This window comes from Ciconia boyciana, chromosome 12 (assembly GCF_034638445.1).
Source record: "Ciconia boyciana chromosome 12, ASM3463844v1, whole genome shotgun sequence".
NCBI lineage: Eukaryota > Metazoa > Chordata > Aves > Ciconiiformes > Ciconiidae > Ciconia > Ciconia boyciana.
Window position 1 is genome coordinate 21447277 of NC_132945.1, and position 22370 is coordinate 21469646.

General features: G+C 40.2%; 2 protein-coding genes and 1 non-coding gene across 5 annotated transcripts; 2 read left to right on the forward strand and 1 right to left on the reverse strand.

Moving 5' to 3' along the window:
* Nucleotides 1-972: 972 nt before the first annotated feature.
* COX7B (cytochrome c oxidase subunit 7B) lies at nt 973-3423 on the reverse strand. The gene is made up of 3 exons (XM_072876545.1): nt 3265-3423; nt 1693-1817; nt 973-1172 (listed from the first exon to the last, which is right to left on the reverse strand). The coding sequence occupies exons 1-3, from the start codon at nt 3299-3301 to the stop codon at nt 1098-1100; spliced, it is 237 nt and encodes a 78-aa protein (XP_072732646.1). The 5' UTR covers nt 3302-3423; the 3' UTR covers nt 973-1097.
* A 221-nt stretch (nt 3424-3644) lies between these two features.
* TRNAL-CAA (transfer RNA leucine (anticodon CAA)) lies at nt 3645-3760 on the forward strand. The gene is made up of 2 exons: nt 3645-3682; nt 3715-3760. It is a non-coding gene; the product is annotated as a tRNA-Leu (tRNA).
* Nucleotides 3761-4472: 712 nt separating this feature from the next.
* Nucleotides 4473-17541, forward strand: MAGT1 (magnesium transporter 1). Of its 3 annotated transcripts, XR_012044783.1 has the most exons (11): nt 4497-4627; nt 5851-6020; nt 6862-6979; nt 8306-8446; nt 8943-9083; nt 9412-9501; nt 11979-12042; nt 14099-14173; nt 14642-14732; nt 16016-16111; nt 17097-17538. XR_012044783.1 is itself a non-coding variant. In XM_072877171.1 (10 exons), exons 1-10 carry the CDS (start codon nt 4517-4519, stop codon nt 16029-16031), a joined length of 1017 nt encoding a protein of 338 aa, XP_072733272.1. In that variant the 5' UTR covers nt 4473-4516; the 3' UTR covers nt 16032-17541. The 3 variants fall into 3 exon arrangements, 2 of the variants coding, with proteins under 2 accessions (XP_072733272.1, XP_072733271.1); XM_072877171.1 differs by having other exon boundaries at nt 4473-4627; nt 16016-17541; XM_072877170.1 differs by lacking the exons at nt 14642-14732; nt 16016-16111; nt 17097-17538 and having other exon boundaries at nt 11979-12068; nt 14080-14100.
* The last annotated feature ends 4829 nt before the right edge of the window (nt 17542-22370 follow it).

Consider the following 22370-nt stretch of genomic DNA (forward strand, 5'->3'; position numbering starts at 1 on the left):
GAGGCGGCAGCGCCGTGCGGGCGGGATCGCGCCCCGCTCCGCAGGCAGCCGGCAACCCAGGGCGCCGTCGTTACCGCCTCCTTAGCACCGCACCGGGCACCCGAAACACGTTATTTTACAGCAAGCTGGGCGACGGGTACTGCAAAGGCGCCCTGCGCGGTACGGCGGCTCCGCTCTCCAATCCGACCGACGGCTTCAGACGCTGCTGCTCAGAGCGCTGCAAAGCTAAACGGTGTCCGAGAGGTCCAGCCCGGCACGGGCCTGGAGGCTGCACCGAGCCGTACCTGCTGCTCCAACGAGCATTTTCACCTTGGCCCCTGGAAGAGTAGCAGTCAGGAAGAAACTGGCAACTAAAGCCTGAGGAGCGTCAAGGCAGGCACTTCATACATCTCTGCTGTATCAAAAAGCAGGATATTTGTGTTTTTCAGGGATTCAAACTGACTCAGAGGTTTACAGTCTGTGCCTACCCCTAATCTATTTCCTAACAAATTTTGATTACACAAGAACTCGTTAGAAAACTTACATTTCTCTCGGCGCCAGTGAACGGCAGTGCTGGCATACTGCCTACCTCTGTGGAGCGTCTCCGACTCGAGAACTAATTTAAGGTCTTTGCAACTCTCAAAGGCTTCAGACAGAAACAACTTATTTGCAGAGTGATTCAAGACATAAAAATACTTCTGTGGAAAAAAATGGGATCTCAACAGAAAATATGAACTTTGTCAGGAGATGTGCAGCAGAAGTCAGAAGCAAACTAATGTGACCTCTGCAGTGGGAATCACGTGAGGTTCATTTAAGCACACACATACCTGGCTAAGTGGACAACTATACGATGTTTTGGATTTGTCCATTATCCACGACTGACCTGTACAGGAACAACGGGGACTACCTAACGTACAATTTAATTATTTTGAGTTTTTACACTACTTACACTTCAGCAGACACTGAGCATAGAGGAAACCTTGAAGAGCCAAACAGGTTTCTAGGTATGTTTATTAGACCAGGAATGCCACTGTACAAGTGGTAATTGGGGAACAAATGCCATTACATGATAATTTTTTCAGTGAAAGTTTAGACCAGTTCATTATAAGCGAAGGCTGTTACTCCCTCCATTCTTTTGGAGTGATTCTGCCAACAGGTGACAAGCCCCACTCAATTCCAGCTTGTGTAAACACCTGTAGGAGGATAAAAATCAAGATTATTAACTCTGAAATCAAAAGAAACCTTCTGATAGAAGGCTATTTCTATTGTTTTCAGTATAGATTATTAGAACATGAGATTCACCTTTTAATAAAGCAAGTGGAATATATTTATACTGAATAATATTTAAATACTTCAGTTTTCTATTTCAAAATATCTAGCTTTAGAACAAAGAATCTAGAATGTAAAACCTCATCACCATACTGTCATTTTCACCTACAAATTTTTCTGCTAAAACCTCTACCTGTATAGCTTAGAAATCCCAATAGTTGTTTCTACTACAGTTTAAAATCAAGCAACAGAAATTTGTGTAACAACTCAAAATATGAACTAACACAACTTTCATCTCTATCACATTACTATTCACTTATATAAAAAGCTCCTAAATTCTGACCACCTAAGTTACTTCAAACAGGTAAGCCCTTATGAAACTTAATAGCTTGCAAGTTTACAGCTCTAGTCACAACAAAATGGTGGAAAAAAAGGACAACTTACATATCCCCAGACAGCAGTAAATACTACGGCTCCACCAACGAGTACCAGGTTTCCGTATTTATCATGGAAGTTAGGCTCATATTTGCGATGAGCTTGTCTTACTGCAGTACGCTGAATGCCACGAGCTAATTAATGTTGAAGAGAATTAGAAGTACAGAAATCAACTAGAATGTACATTCAAACCATTCACAATCCTCATCTCCCACCAACAGAGAGGCAAGCGTAAGCATTAAAAGACTTTAAGAAAAGCTGAAAAAAATTAATCTTTTGTACTTAGAGCTTTGGAATTATTCCAAAACACAGGAGATACAGAAAGCCTTGCATTTTGTTTCAGCTCCCCCAATTTCTCTCTAGAAAGTTATTCCTGAAGTCTAATTCCAGTAAGAAAATCCTCTAAGTTACCTTTTTCATTAATATGTTTGCTCTGGGCCCTCAGTGTGGAAGTTCAAGTACACTTTTAAGTACTACTATTTCTCTAATAAAATATTTTATTTAGTACTTAAAAGTTTCAGATTCCTATTTGTAAATATCTGTATTGCCAGTAAGTGTAAGCATTTTTAGGATGAAGCTCACCATCACATTAAGGGGTTGCAGATAGTGGGTATGGGTAACACCTTTCTCATTCCTTCAAGATTTTTGAAGGGAGGGGAGGGAGGTGAAAAAGGAAGTGCAAGTAACTGTGGGCCTTCGCATGAGGTAAATAATAGAGAACGAAACACAGGCAGGTATCTTCAGATGACAGAATGTACCATGTACATTGTAAATGTACACTATAAAAGGTACACTTATTAAGGAGAAAACAGAGTGAAGAATCAACCACCAGCTTCAAAACACAGAGATTGTTCAGTAGTTGCATACAAAGCATTTGATGAGACAGTGATATGTGCACAGACATTACAAAATATAACCTTTTAGTTTCAGATCAATGGTTCACATTTACCCAAACATGACTGGAGAAGATGACGGCAATACCCATAATGCTACTACATCCCTAGCATGCTCTGTGAGGCTGCACAAGTTTTTTTTTTTTTAAAACAGAGAAAAGAAGCTTGAACACCTACCGAGAGAAACACTGCTAAACACGTTTATTTCAGGTGCATGCACCCTTGGCCTAGCACATCATGAACCAGGAGCAGATTTGACAGAGCCGCGTTAAGCACTGGGGAGTTTACCACTGAAGAGGTAACTTTACCCTTGAGCTTAAGGGCTGGTCACTGACTACACCTTGCCACCTCAGGTTACAAAACCTGGATGTGGTTTTAGTTACTATCAATGAGGAAAAGCACCGAGGAAGGGAACCCAAGGTCAGCTCAAGCAAAAGCAACTAGGAGGTAAAAGAGGCAGAAAAAAGAAAGGAAAAAAGGCAGCAGAGGAAGGATGACGAGACAGCCGCCCGCAGTCCCCCAGCTGCCCTCACGACCCTCCTCGGGGGCGAAGCGAGCCGAGGGACCGTTCAGGGCCAGTCCTCACAGGGAAGGCAAAGAACAGGGGGGAGACCCCCTGACGAAACCGCCTACTTCAGCGAAACACCCCCAGCGCTTCTATACTCCAGAGACCCTCTTCCTCGCTTACCGGTGAGGTTCAGAGCAGCCCTAGCCACGGGGAGCATGCTGACAACAGCAGTACGACCCTACTGCCAGCGGGACGCTGGTACCCTTGGCGAGCGGTGAAAAACAAAATGGTCGCGCCGGAAGTCACAGATGCGCCGCGCTACTGAGCAGAGCCCTGTGGGTAATGTGGCCGCACAGTGGCGGAGGAAAGGCACCGCCGGGCTATGGTTGAGCGAGGGCGGGGGAAGCTTCGTAGCCGGGAGAGAGAGAGACAGAAAGAGGGGCTCCTCTCCAATTTACAGGCTCGGGAGCACTCTCCAAGAATAGCTGGGGAAGGCGGGGAGGCGGGCGCGGCCATGAGGAAAGGGGTAAGAACCTCCCGGCGGCCGCAGTTGTTGCAGTGTCAGGATGGCCGAGTGGTCTAAGGCGCCAGACTCAAGGCGTTCCGCGCCTTCCCGTGGCGGGTTGGGTATTCTGGTCTCCGTATGGAGGCGTGGGTTCGAATCCCACTTCTGACACCACTTTTTTTTCCCTTTCTTATGTGAATTTAAATTCATAAAAGGGCCGAAGAGCTAAAGCCAGAGATTTTAGTGCAAATAGAAATTGCAGCGAAGCCCGCGGCGCCAGAAATTATTTCTGTAGCGTATACGTCCGCGAATAAAGAAATAAAGGAAAAATGAAGCGTGAGTAAACCCACGTTTTTCTGTGGCGATTACGCTCGAGAGCCCCTAACCCATTACACAACGGCTGAGGATTTCCCGAGTGCGTTTACGGTTTTAACAGTCTTTTTAACACACGACCCAGCAATATACGTGCGTGTATAAAATCAAGCAAGCGTACGCCTTTGGGGAGCTGTCGATTAAGTTCCTTGGAGCTTTATTCTAGGTTCCTTTTTTTGGTTTCTTGGGGTTTACCGACGTGAGGCGGCCCGCGCACACTGCGGCAGTCTGCAATGTTTAAATAGCCGCAGGCGCTGAGGAAAGCTCGGGTGTATCCTCAAGGTGAGGAGCTGCTGCAGCGGGGCAGCCGCAGCACCCCTTGAAGACGGGCGGCGGAGAGACCGCCGCCGCCATCTCCCGGGCGTCCCGGCCCCCCCTCCCTCAGGGCTCCGCCAATCGAACGGCTCCAGCTTGCCTCGCTCCTACAGGCTAGCGGCAGCCCGGGCTGGAGACAGGTTCGACGAATCGGAGGCCGGCGGCGAGCCGCGGGGCGGCATCGCCGCCAATAGGAAGTGCCTGGGCGGGGCCGCGCTGCCAGTGGGTCGGCGCCCGCCAATGGGCGCGAGGCGGCAGAGCGGGGCGGTCATGGCGGCGCTGCCGGTGCTGGCGCTGCTGCTGCTGCTGGCCTGGGGCGGGCCGCGCGCCGCGGGGCAGAAGCGGAAGGAGGTGAGGCGCCGCCGGGAGCCCCGCCGGGCTTCCCTCCGCGGCCGCCGCTCTGCCCCGGGCGGGCCGCGCCGAGGGGCAGGGCAGGGCCGGGCCGGGCCGGGCCGGGGCGGCCGCGGCGGGTTCCCCGGAGGCCGGCCCGCGCTGAGGTCGCCCAGCGCCGAGCGGCGGGGAGGCTGAGGGCGGGGCGGGGCCCGGCAGGCCGCCCACCGGGCGGCTTGGCCCGACCCTGGGTCGCCCGCTGGTCTCCGCAGCCTGAGGGTCGGCCGTCCTCGGCGGCACCGGCCAGGCTCTGACGGGAAGCCCGCGGGCGCGCCTGGGGGCTGAGCGGAGCAGCTGCCTTTTTAGTATCATACGATTCTAATTTTTATTTTATTTTCGAATGCGTTTAATTCCAGGTTCTTCTGTTCTTGTAGAAAGCACTGTGAGAGTGTTGACTTCCTGTTGTCTGAGATTTGGAGGGGGAGGATGGGTGGACGGACTGTCTTTGGTTGTAATCACAAAGATGTCGCTTATTTCCACCCACTTGGCTCCTAGGCTTTGAAAAGATCCCTCTGTATATACTCGTGTCAGTTGTAAGTCAGAGAAGAGTAGTTTATTATTTACCCTAAAGCATTTCTCTGAAGAAGGGTGTTGATAAGGAGAAGTAGTTTATGATAAATGTAACATTTGGGGGTTTGGCACTTGTCTAATACTGCTTTGTATAATGTTACAGAATTGGTTGGCTCATTTTTAAAGAAGAGCTTAGTGTTGAGCACTCTGGAGTTCTCCAGATATGTACTGAATCAAGTTTTTTCCAGCAACGCTGAAAACTAGATGTTGAGCTCGCTTCCATCTCCAGTGTTGATTCCACTTCCACCAAGTTTTGAAATCTTCTGAAACAGGATGTGATGCTTAATATCGAATAAATACTGAGGAGTGATTTGGGGCAGTTTGTACATCTGAAAGAAATTTACAATTAGCAACATGAAAAAGTGCTAGTGAGCTGACAGTCTTCGCCAGCATGTGTAATGCTAAGGGCTTAAAGTAAATGAGTAATATTAACATGACTGTCAAAAGGATCTGTGAATGCCTTCAAGAATCTTAATGAAGTATCACATCATGTGGTCGGTGTTCTTATGAAATACAGTGCAGCTGTTTTTTACAGCAAACCTAAAAACCTTCAAGATTGTACTGTGAGACTGGAGAAAAAACAAACAACAGTATTTCTCTGACTTTATTTTCAGATGGTGTTATCAGAAAAAGTGAACCAGCTAATGGAGTGGGCTAGTAAAAGATCAGTTATTCGAATGAATGGAGACAAATTTCGACGCCTTGTGAAGGCACCACCCAGAAATTACTCGGTGATTGTGATGTTCACTGCTCTTCAGTCTCACAGACAGTGTGTTGTGTGCAAGTACGGACTTTAGTCCTAAATTGGAACTTGAAAATCATCATATGCTTTCTAGGAAATGAAATTTAAGAATAGGATAAAACTTTCACATACACGGGAGGAATATACTAGGGCATGTTATAGTAGGATTATATTTGAAATTAAATGTGTGGGAATATATGTGTAATATGTATGTGAGAAAACAACATAGTCCTTAATGATTTATCTCCCTCCTAAAATAATCAGTGCTTTGCGGAAGCAATATTCTTACTGACAGGCTTCTGGAGAAAGATAGGGTGAAAACTTGGCTTTCCTGGCATAGGCTGCTGAAGAAATGTTTGTAGAATTACTGCAGGCCATGCAGTCTAAAAGTTGCTGTTAATTAATATGTTGACTGGCACTTATTTATTTACAATTATAATATGCTGGATCCTTAACCATATTACAGCTTTCATGTATTAATCTGGGGGTGGCAGAGGTCTGTAAAGATGATTTTTTTATACCTAGTTAGTTGAAATTAATTGGTTTGCCATCCTCTGACATGGAAAAGAGGGCACACCTATACTTGTTTTGGCGTTCTGTGGACTAGCAAATCATGAGCTGCTGGGTTCCATTTCAAATTTCAGTTAGAAAGTACCGCTGCTTGTGTTCATGGATTCAACAAAACTTGCCCTTGCATTTAAAAAAACAGCAGTGCTAAATGCTTTGCTTCGTTGTTAGATGAGTGTCTGGCCTTAAACTTTTTCTTTATCACTAGAAAATTAATGTAGGGGTGTTGGGATGCACCCGTTAACGGGGTGGGTGTTTTGTAACTTGTGTTCTGGACAGACACATGATACAGCATCTCACTTTGTGTCTTTTACAGGCAAGCTGATGAGGAATACCAGATTCTGGCAAACTCCTGGCGATATTCCAGTGCATTTACCAATAAGATTTTTTTTGCTATGGTAGATTTTGATGAAGGCTCAGATGTATTTCAGATGGTAATGTCTTTCTTTTTCTCTTCTAACGTTATTTTTAACTGAGGCTGAGGGCAAGAAGGTAAAGATGTGTACAAAATTTAGTGTTACAATGATTAAAGAAATAATTGAAAAGTTAAAAGCTGCCATAGAAGAAATGAGGAGAAGAGCAGAGGGCAGTAGCATGTTGGCAGTAGCATTAACAGAACTGAGAAATCTGGAATAGGCACAAGGAGTGTACTGGCTTCTCTGACTGTTTCTTCTGAGTTTGTCTCCTATAATAACTTATAGTGTAATTTTTAATGGAATTCTTCTATGATACACAAAGAGGCAAGATAGAAAGCACCGATGTCGTTAGGAACAGCTATTACAATTTTTAGAGTACTAGAGAATGATAGGTTAGGCTTTCAGTATCGGTTAACTTATTTCTTTTCAAGTACCCAGTCATTTTGCTCTTCTACTAACATTATAGAACTAGATTTTTGTTTTAGTGTATGAGAACATTCCATGTAGGCTTGCAGTTGTAGATCAAATTAATAGTTCATTATAGTTTTGCAAATCTTTTTTTTTTTTCTTTTTTTTGAGATGCTCATCTCTGTTAAAGCTACACAATTTAGGCAATGATACTTTGTTAAATGTAAGCTTTTGAACTGGAGAAGTGGAAAGGGATGTCTTGTATTGCTCTTGTTAAATTTTCCCATAGTGTAACCTCAAAAATTCATTCAGCGAGCTATGGCCTTTATAGATTATTGTATATATTCCTATTTTGCAGATTTCTCTCCCAAAAGTAGTATTTATAGAAGAAACAGATTCAAAAAACCTGAAATGCTATGGGAAAAACAGTGTTAGGAAAAGATAGAACTGCATTTTATAAACAACTACTTTTATTTACCTATTATAATCTCCTCTTAACTGGTCTGAACCTTTTGAATTGGTAGCTATAGATCTGAGTACTAACAAAGAAATGTCAATCACTTTAGAAAGCGTGCTCAATTGTGTTTAAAAAAAAAAAAAAGCCTACTCAGAAGTAACAATTTTTTTCTAAGACATCCAGAACAGCTATTGACAGAGCTAAAAAAATTTTGTTTCTCAATACTAAAAGGAGAAAACAGTATGGAACACAAAGGGAAATTGCAGGAGTATACGGATTACTCTTATGAAATACACAACTGCAAGCTACTGTGTGCTGTCTTTACTTTTAAGTCATTTTCAATGAAATCTATTTATTGAATAGTTACTTTTTTCTGATTGATTTAGTGAGGCTGTTGCAAGATACAAATGGAATAGAATTGTGTGTTACTAAGTAGACCTTTCATGATGCTGTCTCTTTTATGAATTTTCTAAATACAGCTAAACATGAATTCTGCTCCAACCTTCATTAACTTTCCTGCTAAAGGGAAGCCTAAACGGGGTGACACATACGAACTTCAGGTGCGCGGCTTTGCAGCTGAACAACTTGCTCGTTGGGTGGCTGACAGAACTGATGTCAGTGTAAGTGTATACAGACTTTCCCCATCACCACCTCTGCAGCACTCCCTTATTATGTAATTCCAGCTATGAAATATGTCAATTGTGTTCTGTGGCTAACAATCTACTCACGTATAGTCTAAATAGTTCTTGTCTACAAAATCTAGTTTGGGCACATGAATACGTCTTTAAGGTTCCTTATGTTCTGTGTTCTAATATTTTGTGTAATTCTGTATTTGATAAGATGGTAAAACTAATCTCCTTCCTTCTCCCCCTTCTGTTCCTATGGAAGAAAAACAGCCTTTAAATTATTAGGTAGGGTGAAGGTGTATAAAACTGAAGTTATAGTAATGAGGGAAAAAGCATTACTTACTTCCCTAGTCAGATTTATTATATACAAAACTTATGTGTGCATGTTGATATTTTTTCCACTCTAATATATTGTAAGTTTTGTTAGCAGGAGCGTGGGTATAACGTGTAATGCCATTGAGGGCAAATAATTTAAATATCCTCTGTTTAGATTCGTGTGATAAGGCCACCAAACTATGCTGGACCATTGATGTTAGGACTGCTGCTGGCTGTCATCGGAGGCCTCGTATATTTGCGTGGAAGCAATCTGGATTTTCTGTATAACAAAACTGGCTGGGCATTTGCTGCTTTGGTGAGTAATTATAACTCTCGTCTTCCTGTTGTCATGAGTTTTGTAGCAATTCAAGTCTTTAAAAGCTTCTGTATTTAAAGATGCTTAAACTTGGTAGAGGAAAATGAGGTGCATTTAGTTTTACTTTTTGGTAGTCTGATAATATTATTTGATCTCAGTCTTTTCAGCTCAGTTAACGCTTGATCAGATGCCTGTTGTACAAATAAAAGGTAGGACAAAGCTTAGCCTAAGACTTTATTCCAAACCAGTATGTTTTGGTATGAAATGAAAAGTAATTGGGTAAAAAATAAAAAAAAATCCTTATTAAATAGTTTTCCTTTCTTTTCAGTGTTTTGTGTTAGCAATGACATCAGGCCAGATGTGGAACCACATTAGAGGTCCACCCTATGCTCATAAGAATCCCCATACAGGACAAGTGGTAAGTCGTCTTTATTTTCTTTTCTGCATTTCTGTTGTATTTCTACAGAATAAGGCTGATACTAAAAGAGGCAAGTCAGAGTGCAAATTCTATTCCTGGCTTCTTTCTCTGTAAGTCAGTGAGGCTAACCTCTCCTGCAGTGAGCAAGGCAAATTAGAGAGCTGTTGGTTAGTTCAGAGAGGATGTCTTCTCCTAAAATATGCCTGTAAAAGACAGGTTTGGTTTTGTTTGAAACAGAAGGAGTGTTAGAGCTCCAGTCACGCTTTAGATTTTCTTCCCGTTAGCTTTATCCTTTTCTTGGCTCAAATAGAAGAAGAAACTCTGTTTGCAGACTCATACTTTACTACTAAGAAATCATAAAATACTGATCTTAATCCAAAACAAAGTGCTCTGTTGTCTAATTGCTGTGCGATAACTTCAACCATTACCTAGAATTCCATTTTGATAGGAAAGTTGTTCCTCCAATCTTTTGTTCAATGATTCATTAATTCTGTAAGAATGGTGGCATTAGTTCTGTGATGTTCTAGGAGCAAGGACAAATGTTGCTTAGGGGTTTTTTAGGTGTATTGCCTTCTGTGCTCAGTAATAAGCTTTTAAGAGAGAGAATAAGAAGTGCAGTTCTTAATCAGATGAGAAATATTAAGATTAATTTACTATCTGGCAGCATTTTCAGTTTCTTGTTAGAAACTGCTTAAAGTGCTTTCCATGCAATAAAGCATTAGACAGCAGCCATATGGATGGTACTCTGCTGTAAACGGGACATACTGGTTCAGAAGTGTTACCTTGGAATTTATTTTTATTGTGTTAATACCTAGAGAGTTCAAGGTCTTTTTGTGTGCAGAAACTTTCATTATTCTAGTAATTACAGAAAGCTGAGAAGGTACTAAAATAATGCTCTAGGGTAGAGAGGATAGCATACAGAGTAACCAAAACTATTTGCTAACAAGTTATTTGGATGGGGGGTTACCCCTTCAGAACCTAGGGTAAGCATTTCTTTCATCTTGTTGTTCCTCATCTCTCCAAAATGTAAAAGTAGTAATACATTTTGGCAGAAGCATAATGACAATGCTTTTTTGCTTAGATTCTGAGGGTAGATTATTTTAAATTACCTGATCTCTTCCATCTCTCTGACCTCCTATGCCTCTTAACCATTCCTATTTGTTTTCATGTTTTCTTTTCAGCGTTTATTTACCTTTGACGTTTGCTTTCCTCTGTCTTGTACATATATTGTATCTCTAGTGATGAAGAGACACAATAGTTCTAAATTGCTAACAGCAAAATAAAGGTGTTTATGTTGAGTTGTACATGTTAAACAGTCCTATTGCTGAGCCTGGCAATTTCATGTTTAACCTGGTCTTTTTAGCTCATACACCCATCTAATGACTTCCATATAAAAACATCTTTCTTTGAGATTCTTGAGGTAAATTAATGTCTAGTGACCTTAGACTTATGAAATCTCATTCTTGGGAAAAATCAGTTTTAACATCACTTGAAATATACTGCTCTGTACATAATATAGAATGAGATACACTATAAAAGTAGTCAGAATGTATTGAGAGCATTGCATCTCTTCAGGTGGTTTCACATCACATACTGGCTTTCCTCATGTATTTTACTCAGAAGGGAATTAATTTGGTGAAATGTCCTTTCATGCCTGGTTAGGTGGGTCAGGCCCTCTGTATTCTTCCACAGAAAGTGGATCGGCTTATCAAACTTCATTTTTTTTTTCTACTTAGATATAACATTGCAACCATAGTGATGTAGAGCTTCCCATAAGGGATTAAAAAATGCTATTCTTTCTCAAATTTCAAGTTTTCTGTTAACTCAGTTGGTTAGTAAACTGTTAATGTAAATAAAACTGAGCCAACTCACTGAGTGGAAGTTCTCATATTTTAAATGTTTTCTTGAAAACACTTCCTTTTGTTTCTTCTGTTTACATCATTCCTAAGCCTTTTTGAGACTGAAGAATAAAGCTTCAGTGGTATTGGTAGTGATGTTCCTTTTCCTGATATGCCATGAAAAAGATTTCAAATGCTTGGTTCTGGAGCCAAGTGAATAGGGTTCACACGAGATTGAAGAGACTGTCCCTAAGCTGAGGAGCAACATACGTAACCTAAGAATCTAAGTCAGGGAATGGATCAGACTGGGATCACAGTGGGTGCAGGAGGGCATGATTATAGTATTTTGCCCTGCTGAACAGGGGATCTGGACCATGAAGGTTGTAGCTGCACTGGCACTTCTTATAATCTGAATGGTACTTTGGGCTGATGGCCCGTGATAATAGAAGGACTTTTGATGCTGACACAGCTCCCCCCAAAAATCAATGGTCAACAGATGAAATTGTTCGTGCTCCAACTTCTGTTCTGTCTCCTGAAAGAGACAGTGCAAAACCCACTTCCAAGCTCTATAGCTGTTGTTAATCATGCCAAAGTTGACTCCAGTCTTTTCTAAATTCAATTACTGTTTGTTTCTTACAGAACTATATCCATGGAAGCAGCCAAGCCCAATTTGTGGCAGAAACACACATTGTTCTTCTGTTTAGTATCCTTCCTACTGAGAAGCATGTGGTTGGTGATGATTTTTCTGTTAGCTTATGCTGCTGCCTTTTCTATGAGAGTACTTTGTCAAGGCTCGTAACTGCCACGTAATACTGTTGCAGAAGCTTGTAGAGTCTGTCTGTGTTGACAGCTATGCTTTTCCTATGCCAGTGATCTTTAAGTTGAATAGAAAAATGTTTACTGCTTTCTCACCACCTTCTTCCTTGCTTAACAACTGAACTGAATACAGCGTTAAAGATGTGGATCTTTGTGGAATCACGAGATTCTTCAGGATAGCCCCTGCTCCTCTGTGCTTGTCTCTTATCTTTTCAATCTCACTTACTTAGTTCTTGCTTTGGTGTGGAATTCCTTCCTCTATTACCAATCTTTCTTCTTTTATTTCTTCGCTTACTTTCTTTACTTTTCATCTTACCACTTGTTCATGCTAACGATTCAGGATTTTTCCATGCCAGTATTGTGCCATCAAGAAGGGCAAGCGGAAACTTGCAGGTTGAGAGCTTTTGCCTTTCTCATTTGTATAAAAATGTTTCTTTGGAGTCATAAGAATACTCTAAAATTCAATGTTCTTTTCTTCTGTTCCCACATCTATGTTTTTGATCCATCATCTGTAACTTTAGTCATCTGTGACTCAAGCTTTTCTTCCTTGTCTCGTCACCTGTGTCAGCCTGTGCATTCTTTTATCTTTTATTCAGGATTTTTTATTTTATTAAATATATTTTTTCTTGAAGCTTCACAGTCCCGAATTGTTTACATTTTATAGTACACAAGTGTACCGAATAGCAGACTTACTACAGGCACATTATTTTAAAACTTCATTCAAAGTACCTGTGCTCTTCACTGCTTGACAACGATTAACAAGTCTCTTCTGTTGAAACAGCAATGTTCTTTAACAGAGCAACTTCTGCTAATTTCTCCCTTTTCTCTTCTTGTTTTATCTATTCAAAACCCCAATTTCAGCAAGCCATGCATTGGGGTTTTTTGTAATAAAATAATACAAAGTAAGCAATTGATGCTTAAATATGCTGGTGTTAAAAGAACTTTACTCTCTTGCTGTGTATTCATTATTAAAGATTTTTTTTAACTTAAAACATCCATTTGGAGGGGGACTTCTGATCTTTTTCTAATTGTTACTGTACTTCTGATGCACTCAGTCAAATTCAACCTAGAAGCTTTTTGTTGATGATTGTGTTACTGCTATCCATCACATTATGGACCCAATCTACCAGCTGCTGGAGGCATTTAAAATGGTAGAAGTTGGCAAGGTTCCTGTAGCTTGAAGTCACTCTTCTCTTGTGCTGAAGGTAGACTGTGTCTGAAAGGGAAAGATTTCCTAACAGTCCCGTTGCAGTCAATGATAAGTATTTCTCATTTCAGGAGGAGGATTGGGAACTGAACATCTGTAGTGAAACGGAATGAAATCTTTGGGAATTCTGTCTTTTGTTCCACTGGATCCACTATTTTGCTCTGCTAGGGTTCATTCTTTGCAAATGTCAGGCATTTTAAATTGTCTGTGCTTCCTTAATTTTACAAGCTTTCATTTTCTTTTTAATTGAAGAATTAGAAAAGACTGAAATATTGCTACTTGAAAGATATCCTGTTAGATTAAATATTGCATGCATTCTATTCATTCTATTAGCTGAGTAAAATGCAGAAGTTTAATTCCTTTGGGGATTTTTCCAGTGGAGTAGAACAGTAGTAGGAGTGAACCGAGCTCTCTGGGAAGGAATGCTGTTTCATTACAAGCTGAGATAATAAATGCATGTTTTTAATTTTGTGTCAAGATCTACTATACCTTCCAGTTTAAAATATAAACTTCGTATTTATCTTCTCTTAAAAGTTGACAGTATGAATGCCTTTCAGTTGCTTCCTGCCTTCCCCTCCCTCCCCTAGTTGCTGGTTTGGCTGGGATGTCTTTTCGTTTTCCAGTGAGTTTTAATGCCCCAGGAATGGAGTGGGAGCTGAATTTACAAGATTAGGAATGAGTGTATTATATTGAGTCTATTGTATTTTGTTGATTTAGCCTTAAACAGCGTTCGTAGATGGTGGTGTTACTTTAGGAATGGTACTCCTCCACGAAGCTGCTACTTCTGACATGGATGTGGGGAAAAGAAAAAGTAAGTACTAATACTTTTTCCTCTAAGAGAAGGCATAGTCAGTAAAGATGTCTGATACACTGTTTAATAGAAATGCTTTTGCATTGTGCGTTTTTGTACACTTCCCCACCTCGAAGCAGAAGTGAATCATTTGGTTTTTTGACAGCATTTGGAGTTGCTTAGCAAACTGCAAGATAAATTCAAAGCCCTTTTGGGAGAAGGGGAGATGTAAAGATGCTTTGCAGCATTTCGCTAGTAAGGGAGAGAAGGAGGCACTTACTTTCTCTTAAGGCAATGGCATAAAATTGATTCACAGTAGGAATTTGAAAGAAAACTGGGGTTAATCTAGTTCTTCTCAGTGACTCTATTAGAGGTCTCATCTGACCAAATCTGTAAATATTACAGAATGCTTTTGAAAACCCCAGTCACTGTGGTGTTTTTGAGGGACAGCTGTCACGTTACCAGAATCTTACTCTGCATCTCTTGCAGTCATGTGTATTGCTGGTATTGGTTTGGTGGTGGTGTTCTTCAGCTGGTTGCTGTCTGTCTTCAGATCTAAATACCATGGCTACCCATACAGGTACGTCTTTTCTGCTGCTTCAGTCTTTGTTTTCCTGTGCATTGCAATACAGCTACAACAGTAGCTGTATTTTGTACTTCTTCTGAAGTACAAAATATGTTTGTATTTTTTTGTTTTTTGAAGGAAGTGGGTAGACACTTCCTTCAAAGTGTCTACTTTGAAGAGTTTTTTGAAGGAAGTGGGTAAACACAAATGAAGACTTAAAGATTGAGAGTGATACTAGAAGTTTGTTTTTGTTTTTTATCTGGACTATATGCTTATGCATGAATCTGTTCCCACTGACGGGTATTTCCTTGTCTGGTAATATTAATATAAACCAGAATGCAGAAATGGGCAAAGGGCCTATTTTCTGAAATGTAATTTGGTGGGAAATACTCTTTTAAAAATGCTCCAGTTGCTTTTCAAAGAGTGGCAGTATTGGTCAATGTAATCACCAGAAATAATGGTATTTGGTGGATATCATGATTTTTCAGTCTGGCCAAAGGAAAGATTGTGGTACTCTCCTTTTCATGCCATTACATATTATAGAGTATTTATGTTTTAATAGTGATATCTCAGCCAACTTATAATGAAAAAAAGTGTCTCTCCCCCCCCCCCCTTTTTGTTTCCTCCATATTCATATATCTTGATTATTAATCCCTATTTGTGAGAACAAGGAGAATGGCTGAGGCTTTAAAGCTGCATACATTTTGGGATTGCTTCTATAAAAAGTCTAGCACTGTTAATTGACTGCTTTATTTTATATATATATATATATATATGATCAGTGTAGATATCTTGTCTGTTTTTACTAGGTTTTATGCATTTTGAAGGAATAAATAGATGTTGAGGGACCAGCTTCTAACCATCTCAGCTCTGCAAAGAGTTTAATTTGTCTGGAAGGCTAATCCCACAGGCAAATATTATCCCCTTTCTATGAGAAGCCAGTTCCTACTTAAAAATATCTAAATAATAAAATTTGTTGTTTCATAAAGACTTTTCTCAAGACCAGAAGAGAGCTGAACTTACTCCCTGTTTAATAACTGGTCAGCTTTTATTCTGGTCTCTGAAATGGTCTTATGTATTTCTGCTAACTTTGTTGTAGGTAAGATGTGGTTGTCTTGGCTTTTGAGTTACTAGAAGACTCACTTTTAAGCGACTTCTCCACAGCTGCTTACCTCTTAGTTGCATCAGGCCCAGTTTCTCATTCTGATTTTTTGGGCATGTTTGAAAGCTAAGTGGAATGTTGCACGCTTTTGTTTCGTACAAAATTAATAAGAATGTTTGTTGTTTTGTTCCTGCAGTTTCCTAATGAGTTAAAGGATTTCTGAATCTGTAACATCAGAAAGGTGGCGACTCTGAAATTGCGTGTAATGGAATGGAAGAGCTAAATATGTATGGTTCGTGCTACCTCTCTTTACACTGAATGAGATAGTTAAACACTGAACCAAAGACGATGTGCGGTGCCTTAAATATAACAAGCAATTTGCTCTGAAGGACACAGAGTATTAAGATGCAATCTCTTTCTCATAAGCTTTACATCTTCTTAAACAACTCTACTTCTAGTGAAATTCAGAACTTAATGTTTAGAACTCAATTTCCATAAACTAACTAGAAACAGTACTTTAAATTCAGTTGGATAATCTGTTTTCCATATGTTTCTTTTTCCCTCAAATATTTATCACTTTATTTCCTGTTTGTGCATAACAGGTGACAATAGCTGCTCTGTCATGCCTTTCATGGTTGAGGAAACACCTTCAGGTACCTGGAAATCTTTTCCTTCACTCTGTGTTCCTTCACTCTGATTTGGATCATACTCCAAATTCCAGTGTGGAATGCGCATATCCTAGAGCTATATCTCATTTTTGAGAAGAGTACTTAACTGCTGTATGATGCAAGAGGTTGTTTCACAGATGAAGGGAGAATTTTCAACAGGTAGAACTGAGTTAATTCAATTATTCATTAAAAACTTTATTTGCCAAATGCTGCAACTGCAACATTTAAGTTGTAAACATTGGCTCAGAGCCGAAAAAAATATTCTTATACTGACCAACACTCACACTCTCAAAAACACAAACCAAAACTACAAAGGTAACTAGCTATCTATAGCATGAATTAAAGGTTGCTAACTGGCTTTCAAGTTACTGCTCAGAGCCCTGACAAACCAACAGGTATCAGATTTTTGGTCACTATGTAAGTTCTTGCATTCTCCATTTATTTTCTCCAAGTTTTTATCCTTGGGAGGATATGGGAGTGGGCAGAGATATCTAATCCCAGGATAAATATTGTTGCCCCAGGAAAGATTTGTTAGCCTTACAATTGAATGCATGTGCTTTTTGCTCTCTCCTTTTGTTCTCTCATCTCACAAAGATACTTTGCCTTAAGGATTCTTGAGTGGAAGACGTTGTGCCTCAGCCCAAGCTGTTGTGTAGTTCAGCACCTCTACTACAGGAAATCTTTGCAGCCTGATTCAGTAATACGTCCTTTCGTAGGCTGTGATGGCCTTGGAGGTTACGAGTCAGAGGAAAATGAGACTTTTGTCTCCTGCTTCTGCCTCTCCCCTGTCTCAAGGAGTTACAAAATTTAGATGCTTTAGATTGAATCTCGGAAAGGACTATATAATTCAAAGTAGAATGTTATTCTTATGCAATTTTGCTAAATTAACACACATCTCAAGTGCCTTAACTTCACTAACTTAGTTGTTTCATGTTTCAACTTGTTGAGATGCGTTTTTCTATGCCATACAGAATGACAAGCCTTAGTGTAATGGATAAATTGTGTGCCTGACTGGATTTTGGACAAGTTTCAATAAAATTTTTTTAGTCTAATCCATGCTCCTGTGTCTTTTGAACTTTAACATAAAACAAAACAAACCTACCTCTCTTTTTTTCCACTGTTGTTTCAATGTGTTAATAAAAATGTCTGTATATAATAAATAACCGGTGTATGGCTGTGTAGACTGGATTAGTAGCATATATGTGTTTATGCAGGAAATCACAGCCCAAAATGTCAATACTAGGGATCTTCTCATGTAGCCAACTAATAGCACAAAGATTGCATGGTTTTTACTTGTCTTTGACAGCTGTCCTGAGGTGAAAATCTCGGCTTCCTGGAGTCCTAGACAGATCGACTGATAGTGTTTCTGGAGGTGCAATCTAGTTAGCACTATGGATTTGCCTGGAACAACTCTGGAGTGCTGTACCTGCTGCTTATTTTCCTGCCCTGTTGGTACGATGCTTCCAATAAACTTTTAGGTTGGTTGTGCTTCAGTCATTAGCAGTGCAGGTGAAAGTGGCTTACAATCTCATTCTAAAGAAGTAATGTTTTTTCTTAAACTTTCAGACTTGTTTCTGATTTTTCTGACATGATGCATATTTTATTTGATATCTCTAAAAAGCATCTAATCATATATTAACTAACTTTTAAACAGTTACACATCACGCTGGTGGATGGTGGAGACATGTTGGCCTCCCACTTAAGGTGGTATAGTTGTTGAGAATTTGGGATTTTCCTCTTTTTCCATGCTGACATATGAAATGAAACTAATGCTTACTTTTTCCAACAGTTTTTCTGCACTCTAGGCTGAAACTGAAGTGCATGGAGGAGGGAACAAGTGTGATAGTGGAGCAAAAGAAGAGATTGAGTGCTTGCGAGGACCTGTAGCAGATTGAGAAAGCATGCAATTCTAGAAAGATTTGACTTGTGCAGCATTTGAGAGGTAATGGTCAGCTATAATTGGTACCCAAAGTGATTATTTGGGACCATTGGCACGTGCATCTCACTAACTAGTTAGTATAATACAGTTCTGGACCAGCAGAACAAAGGTGGAAGAGGCAATGCATTTGAGAACTGGTATGCTAAAACTGGGAGTTTGATGAGGCCATCTCCTTTAGAAAGTGAGTCATTAAACAGCGCGGAAGTACTGTAAAAGGTCACCTTTAGAGAACACTAATTATAATAAAAGGAGGAAATTATATGTTCTGTAGCTGAAAATGGACTGTGTGGTTTTGTTAATGTAGCTGGCCTCAAAGATTTCTGCTTTTGAGAAGGGGCTGTGGTGTATTTAAAAATTATTTTGGAATAATAGCTAGAAATAATTTAGGGAGTTCTCTGATGAGCTAAGCCCAAGGCAAGATAGTAGATCTAACTGGATTAATATAGGTAATGGTTTGTGTTACCTACAATTTACTGGAAGCTCCTGTCTTCAAACCATTCTGTTGTTCAGCACAAAACATGCTGCTTAATGGTGGTGCCTAGTAGCCATTCCTGCAGTTAAGCCTTTAACAGAGGAGCTTCGTAAGCACATGCTCTTCAGGGGCAGGACTGCTCAGTCCTCCAACAAGATGGAAAATGTGCTCAGCTCTGCATCTGCTGTGTATGGCTTGGTGCTTGTGCAAATAACCTTAATTACTCCCGTGGCTGGTGATGTCCTTGTGGCTGAGTATACGTATGCAATCACGTGATTAAGATACACATTCAGACATGAGGGTAAGAACAAGTTAAAGCTTTTGGCAGGCAATGGGATAGCCATCAGTGTCTGGGGAATATGATGAGTTGATGGCTGCCTAGAGGCTTTAGGAGAAAAATGTAGATGCTTTTATGGTCACAACTATTGGACATCTAACTAAATGTACAGCGAGGCTTATTCTGAGCCTTGTTGAAAGTGTAAAAGTAAGCATAACTGAAATTTTTTAAATCTTTTTATTCCTAGTCTATATTCCTGACAAATCAAAGTAGAAGTTTTAGAAGTACAGAAGAAAGTAAATTGCTTAACTTTCTAAACATTTGGAACATCCAAAGAAAATCAGATACCTGAATCGCTTATGCTTGTTTGGGTATGCTGCCCATGACATCAGATTATGCTAGATCGTGGCATCTTGTAGCCAAACTTTGTTGGGAGAAAAGGATGGTCTGTAGCGTTCCTTGATGGTTTATTAGCAATAGTTTCTGATAGCGTGTTTTAAAAATTGTCCAGTCTATAATAGAAAATCACTTATGCTGAAATCAGATTTTTTAACAAGTTAAAATTTCAAAGTGCTTTCATCTGCTATGAGAAATTCTCACAAAGGATTTGGAAAAGTACTGGCACTTTGTTTCTGTGTTGGACCTCGATGTTTACTGCTTTCTCATGCTGAAAAGGTTAATTATCAAAATACAAACCACTAGTCAACTGATTCCACATCATCACTTCAAACTTTATTAAGAGGAATAGAGTAACAGCAAAACAAAGAACAAACCCAGGCTCTTGAGTAAGCAGTCATCTGTTTTCAGTTTTTGTCATGCTTTTTGTCTGATGAGTAGAGAATGAGTTTCATTGCACATAATCTATTCAATTTAAAAGCTCAGATCTTGACCATTCCTATAAAATGAATTTAAGCATAGTGTTTTATTGTTCTGGATTAATTGTGCTACTTTATCACAGATAATAATCCGAAAAAGATGTATATGTAGTTTGTATTTCTAGGTCAGGAGCACATAAAGTTATTAAAATATTCTCTTGTCAATTGATAACTATACATGTCTTTCAGCCATTTTTCTTAAAAGTAGGCTAATATCTACTTAAGAAAACTAATTACTATCCTTATGAAAAAAAATAATCAGTGTGACGAGACTCTACAGTGGCCCTTGGTTTGTCCTGCAAACTAAGCTCTGAATCCTCATTCTTCCAGGTATATTGGAGCAGCCAGCAGAGTCTATTAGTAGAGCGCTGGGGGAAGGGGTCCTGTGTGCTGGGGAAATATAACTGTAGGTATGTTAGATGTGCGGAATGTTTCTCTACAGATGCACACAACACCTGCCCACCTGCAGATTTCAGTGTGCTTCTACAATTGTTTTTTTGACAACCTCATGATAGTATCACGTTTTGTTTTCTGGAGTAATTGTTGGGAGATGGAAGCATTTCCATTCTTACTTTATCTTGACCTTTTCTCACAACAGGATTTCTTTTTCATGTGCGACTTTAGATGTAAGTTACGAATTGGAGGCAATTAAATTTGTTTTTTTTAAACTGCTTTCGAATACCTTCTTCCATCTCCCAAGGAAATAGTAAAAGAAAAAAAAAATCTTATAATGTAAAAGTAGTAAATAGATGTATGTAGTTACTCTACATCAGTAGGATACTAGTCCAGTAGGATATTAGTCCAGACTAAATCCCTTCAAGAGGAAAAGAAATGTTTTGTGTTCTTATTTTAATCGCACAATTGGAATACTAACGCAGAGCTAAGAATAGGTAATGCTTCCGGTTTAATTCATCTGGCTGGTGGCAAAAAAATAGAATGGCTTCTTGCAATTTTTTAATGGAATTCGTATTAGTCGGTTAACTCGGATTTTTTTTTTTCCATCTAAAATGTAGCTAGAAGGCAGGTGATGCTTTGGTCTTTTAAAACTGTAGCATTGACCGTGAGATAGCTTTGTTAACAAAGCTGCTATTAAATATGCTGTTTGGTATTGCTAAAATTCAGCAAGTACAGGATGCAGTTCTTGGGTAAAATGTTAAATTCTAAAGCAAATTATGTTTAGACCAGTTGGTAGAATTTCCTTGGGGTGTGTAAGCTTGTATGTGCTGAAGTGCAAAAATGCTATTTATTCTATTATCATTGCCTTTTAGAATGAAATAGATATTAAGGAGTAGTTATACTTAAGAGGACAAGGTTGTCACGATTTTTGTTCTCATATTTTGCACATTGCATTACGAAACCAGGTGAGTTGGTACCTTTTTGTTGTTGTTGTTTCTGCAGAAAAATACATTAATTTTCAAAACTGGTTATCTTTATAAGTGAATAATACTTGTGTCACCTGTTTCAAATTCTTTGTGGTACTGGACTTGGTTTTGGTGGTCCATTCTGTTTTGGTCATGTGGGGAGATGGAAGTTTACATGAAAGCCCCAGCCAGTGGAGTTTGGTAGCCTTCTCGTGAAAGCATGTAACTTCTTTCCCTCTGAACAGGGATGTATTCCAATCCTCTTCCTTTCATACAGATTTTAACATCTGACAGGAATGTAGAAGCTGCTAGTACAAGCAGGGAAAATTATCTTGGCTCACTTACGTGAAGCTGCCAACTATGTGTTTCCTTTTCTAAAGAATCTTCTGTTTAAAAAAAAAAAAAATTCTAGCAAAGTTGGGCTTAAGTGAAGCTCTAGCTAGCAGTGTAACTTGGGTGCTGTTCAACAAATTCAACCTTGATAATTCTCAATATAGCTTGCATTATTCATATCTTGCTGTCTTTTTATTTGTACTTGGGAAACTGTCTCCTCCAAAGTTTGCTTCTGTGCTCATGTCCTGCTCTGCTTTGAGTTCGATGGCTGATCCCCACGGAGGATTAGGGTCATTCTGGTGCTGTTACTGGAGTTGGCCGGCATCGCCATGTTACTCTTCGCATGGCTGTTGTATTTAAATGCCACGATTAACTTGATGTTGCTGAATCCGGGTTGCAGAATTGCCCAAAGCCGCAGTCCTCTGACGATGAAGTGGGCGGCTGGGGACGGGGTGAGACCCTGCCTGCCTGCCCGCGCTGGGTGTGCGCTCGGCTCCCGCCGCAATGGCCGAGGCCGTGGGGGCACCCATAGGCTGGAGCCCCCTGCTGGGCAAAGTCGTCAATACACTTTGTTTTGAAATGATGTCACGGGACTGGGTGCGTGACGTCAGGCCCCTGCCGGTGAT